The 14,962-nt window shown below is 38.0% G+C and overlaps 1 protein-coding gene across 1 annotated transcript in view; it reads left to right on the top strand.

The window, feature by feature from the left end:
- The first annotated feature begins 3,096 nt into the window (after positions 1 to 3,096).
- Positions 3,097 to 14,962, top strand: part of LOC149146050 (26S proteasome regulatory subunit 4 homolog B) — a 41,431-nt gene continuing 29,565 nt past the window's right edge. Inside the window, exons 1-4 of the mRNA XM_089449334.1 lie at positions 3,097 to 3,647; positions 4,792 to 5,037; positions 8,708 to 8,877; positions 8,966 to 9,182. Coding sequence (XP_089305460.1) covers positions 3,168 to 3,647; positions 4,792 to 5,037; positions 8,708 to 8,877; positions 8,966 to 9,182 — 1,113 coding nt within the window. The 5' untranslated portion in view covers positions 3,097 to 3,167. The remainder of the gene's footprint in view (positions 3,648 to 4,791; positions 5,038 to 8,707; positions 8,878 to 8,965; positions 9,183 to 14,962) is intronic.

Consider the following 14,962-nt stretch of genomic DNA (forward strand, 5'->3'; position numbering starts at 1 on the left):
ACTTTCTTTCTCCTCTTGGTGCTCTTCCCCTCTCTGAAGCTAATTCCAAAACTGAACTGACAAAATGTTAAAACTGATAAAAGCTACAAACTGATCCTCATAAGCCTTTTTATTGATGAGGCCTCCAATTTCTTCATTTTTTAATCATTTTCCTCCTCACTTGCAACCTGTGACCTTTCACCTTCCTTTTCTCCTAATTTCCATTATTTTTAGTAATAAAATGCCAATTAGTGCCATTTTGCCTTTCCAAAGCCTTAGCCATTGGCTTTGCCAATTTCCCTTAACCATAAAACACAACAAGTGATGCCCACTAGGATATTTTGCCCAACATTAAGCCTGGAATAAGTGTCCCTTGCTCGTGGTGTTATTTTACCTTTATTAACTTTTATTACATGAGCTTTTAACCCGGGGTTGTTACAAATTCTTGTGCCCACCGGAATGGATATTGTATCTGGAAGCTCCGCACCTAGGTTTACCCCAACCAAGGTTCTAGCCATTGCCATGCATCCAATTTTCTTGTATGATGTGTCAACTTCATAATAGAACCCTAAGATGTTCCCAATTCCTTTAAAGACTTCATTCGACCAGAATTGCAGATGGAGGCCGAGAGGCAAACCTAAATAAGGGTCATCGAAATCCGCTCTAAGTGGGCATCGAAATCGATTGACAATCACTTCAAAAACAAAGCCTGTGAGACTTAGTGCCAACAACGTTGAAGGATCTTTTCACCATCCTCCTTTGAATCCAGGAACCAACCCATCTAACCATTGGCTAGTATTAAATAATGGTGCGACTATCCCATAATAGGGCCATATCTTTTTATTATGCAGTTTCTAATAACGACTATCACCATCCGCTTGTTAGAAAAACAAGTAACTATTTCTATATCCTCTATTCTAGAAATATTGTTTAATTTAATCCCATCCCCCAAAACTAAATTGGGTTATTTAGCTTTGTGCTCTTCACACATTTTTTGTTGTGCTAAGTTAGCTCTTTCCTTGCCAACTGGAGAGATGACCCTTGGTTGGAAAATGTCCCTCCTCCATAATGCATCTCCCACGTCAGTTGATTGCTCAAGAATGCAGTAGGAGGAGAGGGGACGTAGGGGACAGTGATTGACACAAAACAAGGAAGTGTGACAAGGTCCACTAGAGTGAGAATGAAGGAGGATAAGTCGTCGACCAATTATACAATGGAAACTTCAACAATGGGGGAGCTGAGAGATGGACAAGTCTAAGTAGCAGAGAGAGAGGGGAGGAACACATAAAGAGGAGAAAATGAGGTCACTGCGGTGTCAGCTAGAGGCTCAAGGATGGGCCCTTCACGAGGGACAAGGACATGGAGGTTAGAGATGTAATCAAACTAGGAGTATGCGACAAAAATGTTAGATTCACCGAATGCTGAGCAGGAGAGAGGGGGGCTTTGAATTCCTCCACCTGAGCCCATATTTGTTTGCCTTTGTATGGGTATGCAGAGAAATATACCTGATCGATCACCATCCAGAGGCCAGACACCAACTAGGTGGAAATAAATAGAAGGGAAAGCTGAGGATCCCACTTATGCAGGCCCCCGATCTGGGACGAGAAGCACCAGGTCACATTGAATCACAGTTCTAAGATCTTCTATTTTTTTCATATATATATATATATTATATTGTTTATTTTTATTTTTATGTATAAATCATATAAAACAATTGCAAAAAATAAGTTTTTATGGTTAAAATGTTTGAAGCATTCTTACTATTTTACATTTTGGATCTTTTTTAGGTATATTGTTTTTGTCAATTTTCCATGTAATCCAACAAATATTTTTTGGACTTACAAGTTAAGTTATGTAGTTTATATAACATTCAAAGATACAATTTAAACAATGAAAAATTACACACACACATATAGAGATGCGGTTTTTTCTTTCTTTCAAAATTTGCACTCTAAAAGAGGTTTGCATCCGAAGAGATTTGAACCCTATTTATGAATGTTAGATCCATGCTTAAGATGGATCTATACTGGTATTAAATAATCTCATGACTCACACACACACATAAGTGTACCAAATCCCACCCCATGTCCTTTCAGATTTTTAATTCTAACTTTCATAGCTTGAATGGTTGGGTGAACTATTTGTTCTTCTCCCCACTTGGGTTTAGTTCCCATTAAGTGATTTATTAGCCCGTTGTGACAAAGGCTAATAGGGTAAACACCCAAGGGATAGAGACCCACTTAATGTGCTTAAAAAGATCTTAACCCTTGCTAAATTACAAGTAGATGTTATATCTAACTTGTAGTTGTTGAATTTATTTTTAACTTATAATAATAATTAATTGCGTTAATTTACTTTTGGGGTATTTTTTTCTTGTTAATTTTAACCAAAATTCAACAAAGATCTTTAAAAACTCCAGTTCTAGTCTCTTAAAAGTTTTTCAAAAAGTTGAATATATTTATGCATTAAATTTTTTTACAATCTTATTTGAAATTAAACTTGATTTTAATAAAAAATTTTATTTCATCTATAAATTAAACTATGCCATAATTAATGAATTTCAATTTTGAATGAGTAATAATTTACGATTTTCATTATTAGAAAAGCTCACACCAACCACTTTATCCTATAAAGATACTACCCTCACACCTTAAAAAAAGACCCACGAGTTTCCTTAATATGCCAGTCCAATGACCTGCTGTGGTGGCAGGTAGAGGGGTGGATTCCCCTTTCCCGTGAGCCTGAGCTTGCTAAAATCATAGGAACTTAGTATACCCGACTTGCAGGTGGTTGGTTATGCTCTTGGTGTTATAGTGGCAGCTATGAGGTTTGATCCTTGGTTTCCCATAGATTAGAATTGGCAGTTAGCGATTCACCATGTGATTGGGAAAAAATAATGCGAGTGCAATCTTGAAAAGAAAAAAAAAGAAAGAAAAAAAGAAAAAAAGGGGAAAAAAAAAAGGAAAAAAGAAAAAGGGGAAAAAAAAAGGAAAAAAGAAAAAAGGGGAAAAAAGAATAGTAACATTACAAGCAACTTTTCTACTTTCCATGTAGACGTCAAATCCTTTTAAACCGACTCCAGGAAAATAACTATAAATTTATAACATCAAATGCTCTCCTCTCATTTCATTTGTGTTTGTTCGTTTTAAGGGCCAGGCGAATCAAACGCGCACTCGAAGGGCAAAACCATGGGACAGGGTCATTCAGGAGGCTTCGGCAAGCCTGGTGGATCGCCGGGTGATCGTAAGCCGGGTGATCGGAAGGAAAAGAAATACGAGCCGGCTGCTCCGCCTGCTCGTGTAGGTAGAAAACAGCGTAAGCAGAAGGGTCCGGAGGCTGCTGCACGGCTTCCCACTGTCACTCCGCTCACAAAATGCAAGCTCAGGCTGTTGAAACTCGATCGAATCAAGGACTATTTGTTGATGGAAGAAGAATTTGTGAGCAATCAAGAACGGTTGAAACCCCAGGAGGACAAGAATGAGGAGGACAGGTCCAAGGTCGACGACCTCCGTGGTTCCCCGATGAGTGTCGGAAACCTCGAGGAATTGATAGATGAGAATCATGCCATCGTCTCGTCGTCAGTTGGGCCAGAGTATTATGTCGGCATTCTGTCCTTTGTCGACAAAGATCAGCTCGAGCCGGGGTGCGCCGTCCTTATGCACAATAAGGTTTTTACTTTTCCCTCTGTATTTATTTGTTGTTCTCAGGAACTGGATAAACAGGATCGCATGTCAAATGAAAAAATTGTACAAGTTAGATGAAATAAATTCTGGATAAATACAACAAATAAAGGGTTGAATTGAAGGAATGACAGGTTTTATGCAAAGGAAATGACATGTCAACCGAATAATTTTCCGTTTTCAAGCATTGAATGGAAAGAGCTGTTGGTTAAACGGAAACAAAATCGTAGGTTAAATAAGAATTCGGCGCCCTTAAAACTGGATCAAAGAGAATTATATGTCAAATGAAAAGGAATCCACCTAAAGTATAACAAATCATTGGGTGAATACAAAAATTCTCACAGGCTAAATGAAGAAATTGCAGTAGACATGAAACGAAATAGAGGTTAATTGAATATTAAAAAAATTGCAGGCTAAATGAAAATTCTGTGTTCTCAAGCGTCGAATCAAAAGACTGCAAGTTAAATGGAAATAGCTACAAGTTAAATGAAAATAATCACAGGTTAAATGCAACAAATCACAGTTAAAATACAAAAAATCACAGGTTAAATTTAAGAAATTATAATTTAACTGGAAATTTTGTGTTTTCTAGCACTGGATGGAAATAATTAGTGGTTAAATGGAAAAAAATGCGGGTTAATTTTTTCACCATAAGTTCAGTGTATACATGCCAGGTTTTTCCAAAACTAGCGTTTTGGTTGACCTTGAGAGCAGTGCTGCATAAAAAAATCTCTGCTTCGAGTGAGCTTTTCAGGTTACCATTTTTCCCAAATTTTTGTTTTGTTGAGTTTTCAGGTCCAAGTTTATGTGTACTAGTATTTTCCGACAATTCTGATAAGTTTCTGATATGCTTCCCGAAATGGTCTTTGCAACATTGCTATAGATCTTTAAAAACGAGCTTTAAGTCGTCAATATGTTGACTTCTTACGTTGAATTGGTGTTAGCTCAAACAACGCTAACAGTTGACACTGGGTATTTTGCAAGCTGACTTTCTTCGTGCATTTCAGTTGATCACAAAAGCAAAATTTAGTGGCCTTATATTCTCTTTCCAAAGTTTGTACAAACAAAAGGCATTTTTAAACCTTTAGCGAGGCCATTATGGTGATGCTGTGTTGGATATTTGTATGTGCAGGTTCTCTCTGTGGTTGGTCTTCTGCAAGATGAAGTGGACCCAATGGTATCAGTGATGAAGGTTGAGAAGGCACCATTGGAGTCATATGCTGACGTTGGAGGTTTAGATGCCCAAATTCAAGAGATTAAGGAAGCAGTTGAGCTTCCTTTGACCCATCCTGAATTATATGAAGATATTGGTATAAAGCCTCCCAAGGGAGTCATTCTTTATGGAGAACCTGGAACAGGAAAGACTCTTCTTGCAAAGGTATATATTGTCATTTACAGTTATATTTGAAACTTTTCTACAATGCTAGTTAAGATTTTGATTTTAGTAATGATGCCTACTATGAAATATGAACCGAAAAATATAGGGTCAGTTACTATATGCTCAATTAGTATTAGAAAGTTCTGGTGTGTAGTTTGCCCCAAAAGTTGGTGGGAATTGAAAGGAGCTTGTATTGATTCTTAAAAAATATATATTAAGGTAGTGGTTTCTCAAGGGTGGGTGGCGGTGGTCTATTTACTCTTTCGTTTTAAGGTTAAGTATGCAGGTGCATATTTTCAAATAACCATTTGCAAATATTGTGCACCTTTTTGATTTGTCTCATCATGTTAGTGGCTCGTTTTTAATAGTTTTAGGTGAAAGTACATCTTAGGTGGTATATCCACTATTTTCCTATACCTACTCGTCTTATCCCAAAAGTGCTATTATAATGGGATGCATGTATTCATTATTTTCATGAATTGAAATAGATGATTTTGCTTATGTGAAACTCTCTTCCATGAATTCTAACATGGTATATGAGAAGTTAAATCTGCTGTAGTTGTAGGATTATTGTAGGGAGATTGTAGTTTTTCCCAGCAGTTTGATGTATTGTTGCATGATGGTGCAGTCCTCGTACATGTGATTTGCACCCTCTTCTTGAGCCTGTTTGGAGCATCCAAGCTACCCTATATTGTCTAGGGCCTAATGCCCCCCTTTAAAATGCCCAACATTCCTCTAATGCCAGGGGTATTCCCCAAGTAAGCAACCCTCTCCATATGGCCAGCACATAGAATGTCACCAAGCTGTTTGAAGATCTTCGGCACCCTGCAGAAGATTGTCATTCAAACACCTAACTGAGATTAAGCAACTATTGAATAAACCATCTCCATTGTGCAAATCTATCTTGATCAAGGGGCTGATGGTACACCATGTATCCCAAATCCCATGAAGCACCCCCAATCAAGGTGTAAACAGTTTTGGAGTAAATCTTGAAAGCTGACACATTGCTATTAGTTTATGGATAGTTGCTCTACTTCCCCCAGGCACGAGATGTTTGGTGCTAACTTTTGAATGCCCTCGTGCATTGACAGTAGTACATGGTGATGGGTAAAATGTAACATTGTCATGGCTTTTTCACAAATTTGAACAAACAAAGCAAACCAATGTTGATAACCTTTCTCCACGAATGGCTGAGATTGGATCTCAATGGATGGCTGAGATCACTTTAATTTTTGACTATAGGAAAATTAAAAAATTTCATAAGTCAAAACAATGAGATAAAGTGTAAACTGCGCCATTTAGTGTACCAGTGGGCCCCCCTCTAAATTTAGTGTACCTCTCAATTTAGCTGAACCCTTTCCTCCTCTAACTCCATTTAACATGTTGTCTTTGATGGCATTTTTTGTGCATTTTCCTCTAACCAATTGGACATGTCCAAGTAGTGGATTCAAGCCACTTGTGCAAATATTTTTAGACTGTCACCTAATGATTGCATCCATGAACCCACACAACCTTTTTTTGTAGTGTCACGACACTTGCCACTTCGGAGTGTTTCTTGCTTGGGTTGTCAGCTCTTGTGTTTTCTTCATCTCAGATCTCGTGTCCTCCCTTTACCATCATACAAGCATCCATTGCCATCATTTAGATCACCCAATTCAACATTGTGGGGTGATGGTGTGCAATAGTTTCTTCGGTGATTCTTTATTTTGAGTTTAACGTTCCTACAATGTAAGCCTCATACCAAGCACTACTTCCTAGTTTGATTGGGTAGTTGTAACAGCCAACTACCCATGCACTTTGGAAAAATGGATTGGCATTCGTAGGTACAATCACAGGTCATGCATTTTGCTAACTATACATGAGTACTAGATTCGGCTAGCATGCCAAGACTCTTCTTTTGAATCATTCTCATGTTTTCCCCAAGTCAATCTTGTGGGGTGTTTCCATGAGCATTTTGTACATGTGCACCTAATACGGCCTTGTTGTTGGGACTTATGTCAGGAGTTTAGCTTTACTCTTACTCTCAATTTGCACTTAAGGTGGGTTGTTGCATACTTACGCCTTTGCATCAAGTCTATTTAGGTTATTATGCATGTGTATATTTTCAAATAACCATGTTCAATTCATATGCACTGCATGTGCACCTGCACCTTTTAGACTTATCTAATTAGATAAGTCATTAGGTTAGTGGCATGTTTTAATGCAATCAGGTGAAAGCACCCCTTAGATGGCATCTTATCTTTAGCCTATATTGATCCGTCCTATCCCAAAAATCTTATTAAAATGGGTTGTAATTATTCATTATTTTCATGAATTGAAATAGGCAATTTTGTTTATGTGAAGCTCTCTCCCAATGGCTACTTTTCCAGAAAGTAACATTATAGGTGGTAAGTTGGTAACATAAAAAAATATATTGTATTGACCAATATATGGTTGACAATGTATTCTATTGTATAGGAGGGAGGGAGTCACCTCTCTTTTTCCCTTACAAGTTACAATCCATCTTTTTATGTTATGTCCACCAGTGTTGCGAAAATTGTGATAACATAAAAAAATCGCGATTTTTTCATTTTCCCGATAATATTGCGCAATTAATTCAGTGAAAAAAAATCGGGATTAAATCCCGATTATTTCAAAAAATCCTGATTTTTTCGACAATTTTTTGGGAAAAAATCTTGATTTTTTTTTTTGGCCGATTTTTTGATGATGATGAGGAGGAGGAGCAACAGGAGAAGGAGGTGACACAACCTAACCAGGCTACCCCTGTCACCATTAGAGGACGTGGTCTACCTCCTGTAGCTCCTAGTTCTTCAACTTCTAGAGCACAACAGAGTACACTGCGAACTCCATCGACATCTACATATAGAAGGAAAGCTATTGCATTTTCTTGCAAGAGGGGCAGAGGAAATCAGTAGTATTAGTTATTTGGTTCATTTCATTGTATATGACATTATGACTTATGATATGAGATACATTATTATAATTTTTGTTGATATTTTGACGCTGAGTTGGGACTTAGGAGTCAGGACTGACTATTCAGGACATGATTCACTGTTATGTGTGATGTAGCACTAGAAATGATATTACACATCTTATATATTAGTTCTTTTATCATATTCATGTGTCAATGTATTTATTTTATGTTGTAGATGCTTTAGATATTAAAAAAATTGAAAAAAATGAATATTTTTGTATTTTACGATTTTTTCCCCTCGCCGATATTATCCCAATAACTATTTTTGCAACATTGGTGTCGACTACCTACATACACTACACTTTATGAAATGTTTGGAACTGGTTTATCTTGAAATTTTGAATTCACAGATGATTTTTTATTGTTCAAATTATTCCTTGAAGATGCAAGGAAAGGAAGAAGGAAAACTTTAAACTTGATACTTACAAAATCTGAGTAATTGTAAAAATTCTTAAAATCTGGAGTTCCTTTCTTTATGAAGGATTTAGTGTGGAAGGATTCTCCAACGGTGTGATATTGTTCTGTAGATTTTTCCCTAAGTAGAGATTATGTTTTTGATTTACTTAACTCACAAACTGAAGCTGGAAAGTAAAAACAAGGATTCTTGAAATGGAAATTTACACAGATTTTAAACATAAAGATTGATATCTTCTCTAAAATTCGACATATAACATAATGAGTGGTAAATTGGCGCAGGCTGTGGCTAACTCCACTTCAGCAACATTCTTGCGTGTTGTTGGAAGTGAGCTTATTCAAAAATATTTGGGGGATGGTCCTAAGTTAGTCAGAGAGCTGTTTCGGGTTGCTGATGACCTTTCTCCTTCAATTGTTTTCATTGATGAAATTGATGCAATTGGAACAAAAAGGTATCTGCCTACGTTACCTGCATCTCTATTACCTCAATTCAGCAATTTTTACCACATATTATCTTTTTCCTTGGGTTGTTATTTGCAGATATGATGCACATTCAGGTGGCGAGCGTGAAATTCAGCGAACCATGTTGGAATTGCTAAATCAGCTAGATGGGTTTGATGCAAGAGGAGATGTGAAAGTTATCCTTGCAACAAACCGTATTGAAAGTTTAGATCCTGCTTTGCTGCGGCCTGGAAGAATAGACCGTAAGATAGAATTTCCTCTACCTGACATAAAAACAAGGAGGCGTATATTTCAGGTGATGACTGTTTCAGACTTACAAATCAAGTCGTTAAGCTATTTATAATTTGAGATTTAAGATTTCTGCAGTAGGATACATTTCAGAGAAATACTTCGGGATTATCAAATTTTCAATATTGATGTTTCAAACCATATTTGGGTTCATCACCAGGATAGAATGCATTGAAAGAAAGATATTGTAATGACAATATTGTATGAATATATATATTAAGCTTTGAACCAAGCACTTAATGGAGTTGGCCTGCTTTAAAAATGTTAATATGCATAAGCAATGGATAAGCAAATTTGTATTTGTTATTTTGATTTTTCTTACAAAACTACTTCCCACATTTATTTTAATCCATAGCCTTAAATTCATCCAAATAATCTATATTCTTCTATTAAAATGTAATTTTTATTAATAACTTATAAATTGTACTTTTTCTTGGGTAAGCTAGCTAACTTCAGTATTGAGGGTAAGCTAGCTAACTTCAGTATTGAATAGTACTGAAAGGTGTACATTCAGCATCACCTATGGCCTGTCAATCAGATTAACATAGTTGATGTTGACAAAAAACTGAAATTACTGTCTTTCTATTCTATCATAAGTCAAGAAAAGCTGACCAAAAACCAGTGATGGAGGGGGGCTGCTGCCCTTTCCCAGCAGTAGTATTTCTGAGTTTGAAGAGGCTATGCCTGGGGATCATTTCCATGTTGTGGTTCTGCTTTCCCGCTGTTCTGCTGTACAGGATCTCTTCCAACAAAATGGGATTGGATGGAGAAGTTCGATACATATGGGTTGGATCAGAATGTTCCATGGGGGACACTGGGGGTCGACTGGAGAAACCTCAGAAAATTCCAGATTGAAGATTTATTTAGACATCATGTGAAACTTTTGTTCCAGGCAATGAAGCTTGTCCGAAATGGCAGAATGAGGTTACCATGTTCCTCAACTATTTGAGTAATGAAGGACTTGTTGAGTCAATAGAGTTTTGTATGTTTGGCAATTTTAGTGTCCCATGGTTTCTCTACTATTTGAGCAATGAAGGACTTGTTGAGCCAATAGAGATTTTGTAATTTGGTAATTTTAGTGTCCCCTGGTTCAAGAGAAACCAGGGACATAATTCCACTGTTTGAATTTGGCCTCCACTTGCTCCCTAGGAGAGCTGCTGTTGTTACTTTCTTTTCCATGTCCTCAATTTCCCTTTTAGTCTCTGCCCAGAGGAGGATAAATGGGGGCAACTGGGCAGCGATTGTGGGCGTTCCTGTGTCTGTATGCAGTGGCAAGGAAGTGTACCATACTTCATATGGGGTTGTGAGGGAGCCTAGAGAGAGCCACTCACAAGTGTGTCACTAGAAAACCACTATCCAAGAGATGAAACCAGGAAAATAAGACCACGGTCATATCTCGGAACCAGGATAGGGGGCAAGCTGTTTGAAATTGAGAAACCAGGCCGAGAGAGGAAAGGGGCTTGCAACTCCTAGTGCCTCAACTTTGAACCCTAGGGAGGAGAAGAGCACCACCTTTACTAGGGTAAAACCGAAGTCCTGGTAAAGCTAGGGGTGGCTAAAACCAGCAGCAGAGGAATTGAAATCCGTGAAAGCCAGGATGGTGGCAATAACGGTCTTCCAGTAAGGAAGTCAGTAGAGATAACCCCCAGGACAGGAAGGGGGCAGAGCTGATCCATTCAAATCTGTCTATTCCACCTGGGAAGCCCCTAACAAAAACCACCAATGACCATAAAAAAGTAAAATGAAATATATTACACCCAATTAGGAAAAATTGAAAATACACACATCACTGAGCAGAGTAAACTCACTGAAACCAGCTCAGCACTTGAGGGAATTGATGCTTGGGGAGGCAGAGTTCATGGCCAACTGAGGCTGCTGGTCTATCTCGACCTTCCTTAAAACCATTCTACTGCCAGCATTCTCATTATGAAAGAAATTGCAGTCCCTTCCTTTGCAATAATTGGCAGAGTCACCACGTGCAACCTCACTTTGAACCATGAATTCATCTGTACTGCCCCAGTACCAGCCTGGTAATGTAGTGTTAGGGCTGAGGGAACATGGTTCATGCATCTGCCTGCTACATGGTGGAGGTATTTGAGCTGCCTGATAGCACCCAATCTGAGGGAGTGTACTTTATTATAATTAAGCCTTCTTTTTTATTTTTTATATTGTGACTAGAGGAATCAGCAACTGGGCTGGTCTCATACTCACGTTACATGGGGTTGATTTCAACCGCTGCAACTATAACCTCTAGTTGCCTATGCATGCCCCTTCTGTAGACACGGGTAAGTCAGGGGGGTTTTGTTGATTTTTTTCTACAAGATACTTAGCAGAAACCAATCTTCTGATTCGGTAATTACTACCTAATGACGTTCAAATGGTTTAGCTAATGCTATTGTTATCATTGAGCAATTATACACACAACATTCCAAGAGTAAATACAACAGAAACAATAAAAATCATAAAGAGACAGCCATGCACAATAGAGCAACAAATTTTCTTTGGGAAACCCAAACTTCGGAGAAAACCCAACATCTCTTCTTCTAGGAGAAATTATTCTTCAACAAGGTCTACAATTCCAAATTGTCTAGAAATCTGTGCCAAAAAATCCAAGTCCAAAATTTAGTGAAATTCGTCCTCTATCCACTCCCATGTGTGGCTGTTATAGAAGAGAGACGATGATGAGTGAGTGATCAAATGAAGTGTCACATCATATATATATAAATACAAGTCGAAAGGGTGCATTTACCCCAAGGGACATGTCCCTTCATGAGCTGGGCTGACTTCTCCTTTCTGAGCCTACATGAAGTCCAAAAAAGTATGAATTTGAATTTTTTATTTTCATAAATCTTCTAGGCTGACTTAGGAGGCCTCTTGGCATGCAGGAATACCTCCCGACGCTACACAAAAATCAACACTCTTTCTTAGTGAGGGAGGGATTCTCCTTGGCTACAACAGATTTCCCCTTAGCTGAAATTTCTCCTCCATTATAAAAGTTCATCAGCTTGCTATGTTGATGTATGTCTATAGATAACTCTATCCTGGAGTGGGAAATGTGAGTATCTAGGGTTGTTTATTTATGGCCAAAATCCTTTATGGCTCCTTAGGCAAATGCATCAATCTCCTCCGGTCAAATTCCCATTATGACCAAACGAAGGCCTTTTGGCAGCCAATATTGAAAATTGGCAGTTCAGGGATGAATCTCTTTAAATAAAATCTCATTTCTAACAATTTTGGAGTGAGTTTCTAAGAACAGAAAGTCATGTCTAACATCTCATGTATGACTTTCCAAAATAGTAAATCACCTTACATCAATTGGTAACCAAGTATAGTTGTTGGAAAATCACTTAATTTATCATTAATCAATCTTAATAGTTCAATCTCGACTTAATCATCAATATTATTAATATTAATATTATTATTATTATCCTTTATGATATTATATTATTATTAAAAGGAATTACAAGTCACTTTACCTTCATCACCTCAATCACGTCGCACCTCTCTCCTTGATGTCTCACATAGCACTGTGTAACTCTCTCTCTCTCTCTCTCTCTCCCTCTCTTAATGATACATTACACTCTCTCTTAAGCACTCAATAAAGACATGGCATATTCCTCTTACACTCATTAAAGGCATGTCATAAAAGATTCCTCTCAAGCTCTCTTCAATGCATATGTTACACTCTCCTTAACTAAGACATGCGTACCTCTCTTAATGACATAAGTTACTAAGGTATGTGTACCTCTCCTTAATGGCATAATTACTGTTAAAATGGCAACTAGGGCCAAACTCCACATGGGTCATCAACTATGATAGCTAATATTTTTCTTGGATTCCTCTCTCCAAGAGGTGTAGGATTGATTTAAAGATCATTTGATTCCGACATTTAAAAATGAAGATATGAATTTATTTATATTATGGACAAATTGTCAAGGTCGGCCAACAAGCAAAACAAGCATTCAAACCCCCAACTCATCCTTAATGTTGCATATAAAAGGAGGAGACCTCAAGTCATTTTATCATCATCTCATCTCCTCACATCTCTCTCTCGTCACTTGATTGGGTACGCAAATCTAGCAACTATCTCTCACACGTGCGAAGGAAGGACATTTTCTGTTTGATTGCATTGACTAGTTTGACTGAATTGTAGAGGCCGTTTCATAGGTTGCGTTGACCAACGTTGACCTCCTCTTGATTGCGGATTTGGGTGAGGACCTTCTCCTTGGTAGGCCGCAGATATGGGCACTGAAATCGAGGTGATTTGACCTCCCATTTTACTAGCGTTGACTGCCCTAGCGCTGGCTGCAGTTTGACTTTCGTTGACCAGCCCTTGACTGGACTTTTTTAGATTGTTTTGGGCTGATTGGGCTTGCTATTGGAGGCCGAAGTTGACTGGGTTTGACCGAGTTGTTTAGAGGAAGAATTCTGCCCTGTTTGACCAACGTTGACTTTTCTGGTTAGGGCTTTTCTGCTGCTGTCATAAATGATCAGATTTGTAAATTTGTACTATCTCTCTCTCTGCTGAACTATTGAAGAATATAAGAAGAATTGATCAAGGGTTTCCCCACATTGGGGTTTGTCCCTGGCTGGTGCCACATCTTGTGTCCTCTTGTCTTGGCTTGTCTTCTACTGTTTATGTTTATGTTTTATCTGCATTTTCCTATCATGCTGATGTGATTGCTGAACTGGATATTGATATTGGGCTAATAAAGAAATTGAAGTAAATTTCTCTTAGCATAGAACATACCATTGTTACCTAAAATTAACAGTTACTTAGGCATGCATTTCTCTCTTTAATGGCATGAGTTACACTCCCCTAAATGGCATATGTTACTCTTCCTCAAGGCATACGTATTGATCCTCTTTTATGACATAATTCGTTGCTCCTCCTATATATGTGTCTCATGTCTTCTCTCTTGATCACTACCACTTGTGCACTGCGAAAGAAGAATTCGATCCTGAGAGGGAGTTGGAGAGACTTGAAGAAGATTGTGAGAGGGAGACTTAGAGAGTAAGAGCAGAACTTGGTGAGCCAAGGTTGATTCAGTGTTTGCATCTGTTGTTGCTGCTGGTGATTTTCATGCTACAACTTGTTTAGATTTGGGTGAACTTACTCATTCTCTTAATATCTCATTATACTCTGTATCTTCACTGAATAATTGATATCTAATAGAAGAAAAATCTGGTTGGGGTTTCCCCTTGTGGGTTTTGTCCTAGTCATTTGACCTAAATTCTCCGTGTCTTATTTTGTTCTTCGCTGTCTTCTATTGTGCATTTGGTTTATTTTCTATCTATAATTGCTTAACTAATATTTTTGTAGAAAGAACTTTTTGGAATAAGTAATTTTTGTAACATAAAACATTAAAATTTCAACAACCAAGCCTTCTAGCTTCTCAAGAGAGAATCTGCCCTTGGACCATTCACCTAGCCAAAGTCCTTTATGGTTTTTCAGGTCATTGTCCTTTATGACCTAGCCAAGTCCTTATGGCTTCTTAGGTGAATGTGTCCATCATGGTCACCATTGCTCTCCTCTGCTGCATCCTCCTCCTCTGTATCCAATGGAATCTCTGCATTTGTTGGTGTGGAGGATGACCCTTCAACAGTATCACCATCATCAAAAGTGACAGGCTCTAGCACTGGCTCATTAAGATCCAAGTTGGCCAATGCCAACTAAACATTGATGTCCAAACCCATATCATCAGGAAATACATCCCACATCTTTGTCTTTCCCTTCAACTACTCATCCCTTTGCCTGTAGATAAGGCGAAGGTTGGTGTGCACATA

The sequence above is a fragment of the Pinus tabuliformis genome, chromosome X (genome assembly GCF_031772625.1).
Source record: "Pinus tabuliformis cultivar Carrire ecotype Pingquan chromosome X, CPIR1, whole genome shotgun sequence".
Taxonomy (NCBI): Eukaryota; Viridiplantae; Streptophyta; class Pinopsida; order Pinales; family Pinaceae; genus Pinus; species Pinus tabuliformis.